The sequence below is a fragment of the Octodon degus genome, unplaced genomic scaffold (genome assembly GCF_000260255.1).
Source record: "Octodon degus isolate 3935 unplaced genomic scaffold, OctDeg1.0 scaffold00188, whole genome shotgun sequence".
NCBI classification, from domain to species: Eukaryota; Metazoa; Chordata; class Mammalia; order Rodentia; family Octodontidae; genus Octodon; species Octodon degus.
The window spans coordinates 3876093-3886220 of record NW_004524764.1 but is presented as its reverse complement, the minus strand read 5'-3'; the positions used below and the strand labels follow the sequence as shown (position 1 = coordinate 3886220).

Here is a 10128-nt window from a genome sequence, read left to right as displayed (position 1 = left end):
ATTTAGGAGAGGGTCGACAGGGCATACAGGGTCTCACTACGCAGATAGGACTTGTAGTAATTTTCCTGTTCTCAGCCTTACAAGAGCTGGTGTTACAGGTGCGCCACCATGCTCAGTCTCAATCGCCATCTCAGTGTGCTCCGGGGGTGGGGCCGGCACGGCACGCCGGGGATCAAACTCTGGCCACTGTGTTCTGCCGAAGCAGGCGCTTTAGTCCTCCGAGCTATCTGGCCGTCCCTAGTTCTCTTTATATATCAAAGTTATTTTAATGGAATATTTTGGAAAACCATAGACATAGTTATTTTTACTTGCTGTTAAGGGTAATACAGATCTCCAGGTGCAAAGTGAAATAATAGGTTTGAAAGTTTAACTTAGGAAAAGAAATGCTAAAGAAATATAACTCAGGGCACTTTATTTATTAATGTCTTCAGAAATGGTTAATATCTACCACATACTTAGCACTCAGTCAGTCCTTTGAAGAACCTCAAGGAAAATAAAGGTAATTTCCATCCCAGGAAACGTCGTCACTACATGTTTATTTTATAACAAAGAAGAGGGGTTTCTTAGTGGTTACAGCAAGGTGGACGCTGCTACGTTAGGTCTAATTGTGCCTTCCACTGTTAGCCGTGTGAATCTGAGCAAAGCACTTGGCTGTGTTGTGTCTCAGCGTCGTCAGCTCGTGAATGGGGGTACTGTTTATGCTTTCCTCCTAGGTTGTCCAGAGCCCCACAGTGCTGTGTTTTGAGAAGAGAAGTCAAAACTGCCTCCTGGGTGTGCTTCCTTTAGCAGCCTTCTGCCTTTCAGTGGTTGATAGTCCTGGTGGGAAGATGAAATGGGTTAAAGCAATCCCTTGGGAAATCTTGGCTCTAAGTCTCAGAGAGGGTCCGACTGCTTGGATGGAGCTTAAGATAATGTTTTTAAAACCAGAAGGATGCTTACCATGTAGAATAAAAGTGGGGACCCTTCGATTTGGTGAATAAATACCATAAGAAAATATTGACACAGAGAGCTGGTGAGATGGCTCAGTGGTCTAAAGCACCTACTTGGAACAAGCTTGGAGAAGCACAGGGATCGCGGTTCGATACCCCAGCACCACATGCCAGCCTGCCCCACCCCCAGGTGGGCTGAGCTGGTCACACACACATAAATGGATAGATGGATAGATGGATAAATAAATAAATTAAAAAAAATTTTAAAAAAAACTTGAAAAAAAAAGAAAATATTGACACAGAATCTATTATATGTTATATAAGGAACCTAGCTTGTTATATAGTTGGTGCTAGTAACAAAAAAAAAAAAAAAAAAAAAAAAAAAAAAGTGGAGAACAAAGGTTTGTGCTTTCCTTTAGTGCAGCATTCTAAACCACTAAATAATTCTGTCTCTCCCAGCAAATCTCTAGAAAGATTTTTGTTGTGGTGGTTAAAAATTGGAGATTCTTGCTGGCATAAGTATAAAAAGCTAAGGATCATAATCTATGGCCAATATATTGTAGAACCATAGTCTTCTAGGTGAAAAAAAAATTCTAGCCTACAATGGTGTGGAATTCAAATATAGCTAACTACATGTAATTAAATTCACAATATAAAGAAATTAATATATTTCCTAAGAGACAAGCAGATTTTTAAAAACATCACATCCTTAGATTAAAAACATTTCAAACATCCTAGGCATAGGTACTGATTACAGAACTATTTTTGTCTTTCAGTATCTGTAGCCATAGCAACTCCAATTTTGAGCCCTTTTTAGAGGGAAAGAGGTTTAGCACCTATAAACAGTTCTCCTTGCCTGCTGTTTGTCCGTGGGAGTAGTGATAAGTGAAATAAGATAGGATTCAGTGATTCCTTTTTCATTTAGTCCTTGGAAATAGAGGTTAAGTAAAAATACACTTAGAAGAAAAGACTAACACTCCCTTACATTAAAATTTAAAACAATGATGTGGGGACAAATATCAGGACAACTGAGACATAGTCTCTCAATGTAAAATGTTAGAGAGCAAACTGTTAGTATGGAAGGTCTGGTCTTCAGTTTTACCCTGATTTAGTCCATCCTCTATTCCTTCAGTAATATTGATTATATTTCTGTAGTGTTTCCAACAATTTCAGCTCCTTGAATCACTAGTGAATAGGAAATACGTGCTCTCCGATTTCATAGAACTTACATTTCAGTGGAGGCAGAACTGGTGCATTGTTGGCATGGTGCACAAGTAGAGGTCTGGAACTGTTCTGTGGGAGCAAGGGCTACTGCCATCTCTGTGCCTATTTGGAATGCTGAGATGGGCAGTTACCAAGGAGCCTCTCAGACTGTGATGTTGACCTGTGGAAGGGAGGTTCCAGTACCAACTAGAAGGATACTGGGCAGGGGCATCTTTTAAAATTTTTCTCTCCAAGTTTAGGCTGGACTCAGAGATAGTGTAGGTGAAAATGTTCTTCAGAAAATGTGAAGTGTTTTGTGATGGTGTTTTGGAGAATGACTTGAAAATAAGCAGCTCAGGGTCATGTTAACTGGCAGGGCACAGAGGGTCCTATGTTGAACTGGGGCAGAGATAATTTCAGGGGAATTAAGGGGCCGTGTGTAAGGAACATTTTAGAAGTGCCAAAGCTAAAACTTGGACACAAATCGGGCCAAGAGCTGTGAGTAAAAAGAATGACTGAGGTTTCCAGTCATGACAGATAGAAACAATGGTATGAGGGGCTGGGGATTTAGCTTAGTGGCAGAAGCTCCTGCTTCACAAATGCAAGGCCCAGAGTTACATCTCAGGTACCCCCCAAAAATAAATAAAATAAATAAACAAATAAGAAACAATGGTACCATTAAAAATAAAATAGCTAAGTCTGAAAAAAATAACAAGTTTTTATTTTTAGTGTTTTGTTTGATATGTCTTTGTTTTTGTTTGGTTTTGCATTGGAAGGAAAAAGGTTGGAAAGAAAATATATTCATTTTGTACTTATTGCATCTGAGGTATTTTCAAAAACCACTGGAGCTTTCAAGAGTAGATTTAAAGCTGAGGATAGAGGTGGGGCTTGAAGATGGAGATCAGAGAGGCGATGATATTTATGCGCAAACCAGAGCCAAGGAAGGGTTGAGGAACATTCAGAGTTGATTCAGAGTGATTTTAAAAGGTTGAAATTTTCTAAATGCATTACTCAGCAATGAATGTAGAAAGTTCACCCCTACTGACATAAATCGAGTAATACGTTAAGAGATTACAGTCTTACAAACCCTCCATCTGTGCGCCTTCTGTCACGCAGCATCCGATGGCCGTGTAGTCTCATCTTCTCCCATCCTTTAAGGCTGTTTGTCTCCAAGACCTGAATGGCAGCCAGGACATGTTCTTTCATTTCCTTATGGCTACAAGGAGAACGTGACACAAACACAAGCACGAAATATGAGCAAAGAAGCCCGGCTAAAAAGTTTACTTAGGTGCTGCGTGATTGATTTTATTTATATAAAGATTAAAATGTGGGCAAACTTTCCTGTGATGAGAGAAGCCTGGATATCAACCACACTAGTGGGAGAAAGAGCTCGGGGAGTTTTAGGAGTTCTGGGCAACGTTCTGTCTTTTATTTTGAGTGTTGGTGCCATGGGTGAGTTCAATAGGAAACCATTTAACAACCTGGACATTTAAACTCAGGACCAGCACTTGTCAGGCAAGCACTTATTCCTCTGAGCTTTCTCCCCAGACCCTGTACCTGTATTTTCTCCTTTAGACAAAATGTGTACAGTAAGAAAAGAACTGAATTAATTTATTTTGAAATTCATACATTTATAATGCATCCACCACTCTCCTAGGGTTATGGCAGTAATTCAGCCAGGTTAGTACATTGGTAGTGAAAAGATTAACGATTCCTACACAATGCTGTAAATTCTCCATATTTAATTGCCACTATCACTAAAATGATAAATGTTTTAGTGGAATAACAATATTTGAGAACATTATTCAGAGCAATTTCTTTTAACAAATTATTGTTTAATTTTGTTCTTATATTTCTATTTTTGCACGTAATGTGACTATCTATCATGTTACACAGATTGCCAGTGAATACACCTACATGCACTTTATTCTTGGATTTGTCTTTCCGTGGCCACTTGAAAATGTATTCAGTGGGTAGAGACTAACAAGTGATTAACTGGATTTTGCTTAATCTGATCTACAGGCAGAATAACTCCTTGACGGAAGGCCAAGAAGCTTGTTACCTTCTTCATTTCAAGATGTTTCTGTAGTTTGCTCTAATATTATGTTTTAATTTAAGCCTCTGCATTCAAAAGAGTACATCAAGTTGTTAAAATGCAGATTTCTGCATTCCTAATGCAGCTCATGTCGAAGAATCTGCTTAAAGATGCAAGGAACCTTCACTTTTCTTTCTTTCTTTTTTGGGTGGGGATGGTGATCAAAACCCAGCCCTTGAGCATGCTGGGAAATCTAACTCTGAGCCACGACCCTATTCCCAGTCTGGACTTTAATAAGCACTAAATGGACTAAGTGGCAAAAATTACTATTTTAAACTCACCACATCACTAGATTAGCTATAGGTATTCAGAATGATAATATTTTGAACATATGTTTGAAGAGATTGATTTTTCTTTTTTTTTTTTCACTGAGTATGGGTGATATAGGGTCTACAGGGTCTCACTATATAGATCCAATTTGTAGTGATCCTCCTATTTTTAGCCTCCCAAGCGCTGGGGTTATAGGTGCCTCTGGGCTCTGCCTAAGCAGGCGCTTCAGTTTGGTGAGCTATTAGGCCGGCCCCTAAAGAGACTGATTATGTTAAGGAGGTTTTACAGTTCACCATAAGAATCATACCAAGGTTTTAAGACATAAGTGAATGAAGTGGAAATAAGAAAAGCAAATGAAGAATTGAAAATAGAACTAGTTTACAAGTTGTCATCAGTTCCTAGCTTGAAAAACAAATTACTAAGATAAAGCTAAAATGACAGGTAGGCCTGTCATTACTTTAGGTAGGCACTCCTTAAACTTCTGAGGTTTATAATTTATTTTCTGAGCAAGTTTTACAGTCACAGAACTCTCTGAAGCCATTTCTTATGCATGTAGTTTCATGTCATCTTTATGGGAATAAAAATAAAACCTATGTTCCACACCCCTGTCATTTGTCAGGTTTTAGATAAAAGGTTGAGAGTTGAGTTTCTGCCCATGCAGAGTATTTTTATCACATATTTAGTTGGAAATAAGGTGAGGCTGAGTTTGTGATTCAACACCAATTTCACTATAGGCGTTTAGTCATGAAATCAGAATACAGAAGAAATAAAAATAAATATACAGAAGAAAAAATTATTTTTCCACCATTTGCCTTTTTTCCCTTAATATATTTCTAGGTTCTTCGCTGGAGCATTGAGCTCTTTGATGTCCAAAAGATTGCTTTTGCTTTTAGAAGCTTCCAGCTCTCTTTCTGTCATACTAGCTATGACTGTAGAGTAGACCCCAACACTGAGCTCAGATCTGATTACCATGATCTGTTTTTAAGCTAGCCTCTTCTAAATGCTTTATCTTATTCCGTAGTGTTTATCATGGCTGCAGATGTTTCTTAGCTTGCCACCATTAGCACTGATGCAGATCGCAGCCTCAGCGTGTGAGCTGTCTGTGGTTTCTACTGCCCGTCATCCTCTGATATCTCTGATTCTCTTGCAAAAGAAGCAACCAGGGAAGTGGAATGGTCTCCGAAGAGAAACACTTTTAAAATGTTGACTTTATTTATAAGTTAAAACAAATACTTATTAAATGTTAAAACAAATGAGAATACAAAATGATGCTGGTAAACTATATTGTGTGTTTTTAAAAGTCTGTTAATATTTTGATAGATGAATATGATGCCTCTGTCTTGTTTTGAGGGCCGGTGTCATCTTGTCAGTTAGCACTTGCGAAAGCCCAGGACCCGCTAGCGTCTCTGAGGGCTGCGAGGACGGTTTTGTCACTGACTGACACACGCCCTTTCTATTTGCTCCTTCCTTTCCCTATCTAGTTCCACCTAAGGAACTTCTCTTCCTGCTTCCACTATTTCTCTGGTCTGAGAACTCTCCCCTTTCAGAGAGATTAAGCTGAAAATCAAGCTCGAAGGATATTTATTTCTTCCACCTACAATTTGGCCTAATTTATGTGTAATGATCTAGGTGAGTGAGATACTAGTCACTGGTGTAGTGTACCTGCTTGCCTCCCAATTACCTTGCCTTTAAAATTAGCCTATTTACATTTGAGTCACTTTCATAATTCAAATCCCCAGTGCAGTATTTGGCTCCTTATCAAAGTTGAATTGCTTTTTTGGACAGGGCATTCCTAGCATATAAAGGGCACTTAAGGATTTGTTGAATGAAAGAATGTTTGCCATCTGTGTGGCTTCTCTTCCCATATAGTTAATTTATTTATTTTTAATCTAGATTGGATTTTACTCGGCTCTGATTTTTTTGTAAGATTTTTGGGAAGTCGGCAAACAACAGCCCAGGGCCTAGGAGTAAAAGCCTTGCCCTATGGAATGATTAAGGGTTCTATGTTTCATTTAACGTGAAGTGACAACTGAATATTCATGAATCACATTTATTTTTACTCAAAATAGGAAAACATGTTTTTCCTTATAATCTTTTGCCGCCTTTTATAGTAAGCATGGAATTTAATTTCTGGTTGGCAATCCTGGGCATGGGAAATGTGTCAAAAACGTGGTTCTGGGAAAGGAATTATTGCTCCTGTTTGTAGACATAGAAAAGTCACTTGGTACCATGTTTTTCTTTCTTATCCTTTCCGCTTACTTCGCATTCCTTCCTGATTAGTTTTTTGTTTCACGGTTTGTTTTTCGTGGTGCTACTAAGATATATATAAACGTGAGTTAGAGCCTGCAATAGCTGCTTATGTTTCTAAAATAAGGATGTGAAAAGTGTGACCAGAAGTTGACCTACATCAATGTCAGCTAAACCACTTTTTTAAAAAATGAAGATCTACAGTACGCTGATGTATGGCTCTTGGGACACGGTTGCCAAGGCTCTGCGTTTGGACACGTGCTATGGGCATCTGTGCTGCAGTCTTGTTTTGGAGAGCTCCTGCCTTCCACCAGTGATACTTGAGCCCCAACCTGAAAAATTTCATAACAATTAATTCCAAATGCAGACTCTATTTTGTAGGTCTTATTTTTGTTAAAAAAGAATCACAATTGAAAAATCTGATGATCACATAAAGTAACTATGAGCAGTGTTTAAAAATTAAGCAAAAGGCATTGGATATATGATGTTCCTGGGCATGTGTGGGTAAGGGCAAGGTATTTATTTATTTATTTATTTATTTATTTATTTATTTATTTATTTCTGTGTTGTTTTATGGTTTGTTTGTTTGGTTCTGAGACAAGGTCTTGCTGTGCACTTCACGCTGGCCTTGAACTCACTATGTAGCTCAGGCTGGTCTTGAACTCACAGTAATCCTCCTGCCTCTGCCTTTGGAGAGTTGGGATTACAGACATGTGCCACCACACCTAGCCAAGATACATATTTTAAAATTTTACTTTGGAAACCAACTGCTAGTTTAGAAACTTATTGTTCCTTTTTTCCTTTGTTTTCAGTGTTGCAGTTTTTATGTAGTCTTCTACACTACTTCCTTTCCTTTTCCCTCCCTCTTCCCCATCCCTTCTAACCTCCCTCTGTCCCTCTTCCTGTCATTTTTTCTCTTCACCTTAGCCCTAGCTCTAGCCCTTTCTCTACTTCTTTTCTTCCTCTTCTCAAAACCTCTCTGTCCAGCTCTTCTACCTCAATCTATACCTGGTGATTTTCTCCTTATTACTTATGTCTATTGACAGATGAATGGGTAAGAGCTTCTTTATAAATGCAATGGGCTTCTTTACAAAACAGCACAGTGTCTCATTTTCTGTAGCCCCCTTTCATCCACCCGATCGAATACCAACATAATCAGTACAAGTTGACTTTAAGCCACTACACTGCCAACCATCCATATCAACAGTCACCAATGTACTTTTCCCAGTGACTTTCATAGTTCGTTTGGTAAACAAAGTAATCAACATGATTTTTCTAATGTAGACAGATAAGGTCTTGAAGCTCTAATCGTGTCACCTTCGGAGTCCTGTTGCTCAAGTCTTGCTGTAGTTAGCTGAGCAAGATTGCAGTCATTGTATAGAAGCTGGATGGAGCTTCTGGCTGCCCTGAAAACATGCTTCGCGTGGATGGAGGAATTCAGCACGAGTCAGTTAATGAATGGCTACTCTCACAGGCCCACTGGGAAGTGAGGGATATAATAAACGATAGGTGCATAGGCTGTGATGTTCTTCTATCATGTACTATCTCATTTTGACTATGTGACTGCAGATCCATTGAGGACAACCTGAGCACATCTATTAGAATACCAAGCTAGGCACTGTGGATCACACTTCTGCCTCTAATTTTGTTTCCCTTCTGTAGTGGACACCCCAGATCCTTATGTGGAACTTTTCATCTCCACAACCCCTGACAGCAGGAAGCGAACACGGCACTTCAATAATGACATCAACCCTGTGTGGAATGAGACCTTTGAATTTATTTTAGATCCTAATCAGGAAAATGTTTTGGAGGTGAGTGAATCATCTGTGGGCTGTTGGATGGTCGTAATTCCTGTGGGGAGAGATGCTTGATCCTAACTTGTTCCTTTTTTTCACCCCTGAGCCTGGTGTGAAGCTGGCAGCACAGTAGAGAAACTTCTAGAATGGCACACATGCAGGAATATGAGGATCCAGAGGAAAATTCAGAATGATAAGCAGAGCTAGAGAGACTACTCTTCATATACTTTGGAAAAAAACATATTTTATGCTATAAAGAGGGAAGTCTTTGTACAACACTCTAAAAATATGTACAGTTCCCTTTAAGATTAGCTTAAATAGGGCCAGCTAGATAGCTCAGAGGACTAAAGTGCCTGCTTAGGCAAGGGCAGGGACCATTTCGATCCCTGACACCACATGCTGTGCTGGCCCTACCCCCAGGGTACGCTGCGATGGAGACTGAGACTTGGTGTGGTGGCATGGGCCTATAATCCCAGTGCTTGGGAGGCTGAAAACAGGAGAATCACCACAAGTCCTATGTATGAAGTGAGACTCTCTAGACTCTGTACAAAAAAAAAAAAAAAATTAGCTTAAATCTATTTCCCAGAAGTAACTGTACTGAGGTTCTACATTAATTTATTTTTCATATTTCAAAGTAGAAGGGGATGAAGTTCTCATTTTTTTGAAATATCATAATTTAATGGATCAGTCAGGAATATGTAAAAAGATCTTATTTCATGTGCAAATATGGTATTGGGAAGGAAAAGGTGGAGGTTCTGTTATGAGATTACTATGGAGGACTTCTGGGAGTGAGTGCAGAGCTTAGTGGTGGAGGGCCTGCTCAGCACGGGCGAGGCCCTTGTGTGAGCCCTAACAGAAGAGCAAAAAATGGAAGCCCTCAGGAATGATTAGATATTATTTTATGGCTGTTATTAAAAAAAAGTTGAAATTTTACTTGTAATTTCCAAAGGTCCCTGGGAAGCTATACTGATGTTTTACCTTTTGCTTTGTAGATTACATTAATGGATGCCAATTATGTCATGGATGAAACCCTCGGGACAGCAACATTTCCTGTATCTTCTATGAAAGTGGGAGAGAAGAAAGAAATTCCTTTTATTTTTAACCAAGTAAGTAATATAGCAGAGTTGTTTTTCAAATTAATGACAGGTAAAAACCTGTTTTATAAAGCTGAATGGAACACCTGAAAAATACTTACTTGCAGATTTGTCAAAGGGAAATTCTTTGTTCTTTTATTTCTTGTCCTAATCATTTTTGTTCTGTTATCTATAAATTTTGGTTGAGGTATTACACAAAATATTGAGGCATTAATCTCTTTTCTGGTTCCAAATGATAACATCAAGATTAAGCAATGGCTTTGAACTCCATTGGTATCTCTGTACAAAACATTTCCAATGATAAATTAAATGAAAAGTCAGAGAGGGAGGAGAGAGAGGAAAAGATTAAGAAAAGAGAGAGAGAGGGAGAGAGAATGAACAAGTAAAGCCAAAGAAAGAAAACGAGTAAATAAACTAGAGCAAAATGGAAAATGCAAATTGTTCTTCTATAACATATTTACTATTATTATTATAAATAAATATTTTTCCTATTA

At 38.7% G+C, this 10128-nt stretch overlaps 1 protein-coding gene across 3 annotated transcripts in view; it reads left to right on the top strand.

Annotated features, from left to right (window-relative positions):
* Positions 1 to 10128, top strand: part of Pla2g4a (phospholipase A2 group IVA) — a 140409-nt gene that overhangs the window by 59223 nt on the left and 71058 nt on the right. For all 3 annotated transcript variants that reach the window (XM_004643980.2, XM_023704119.1, XM_023704118.1), the window contains 2 exons: positions 8407 to 8555; positions 9533 to 9646. In XM_004643980.2, coding sequence (XP_004644037.1) covers positions 8407 to 8555; positions 9533 to 9646 — 263 coding nt within the window. The remainder of the gene's footprint in view (positions 1 to 8406; positions 8556 to 9532; positions 9647 to 10128) is intronic.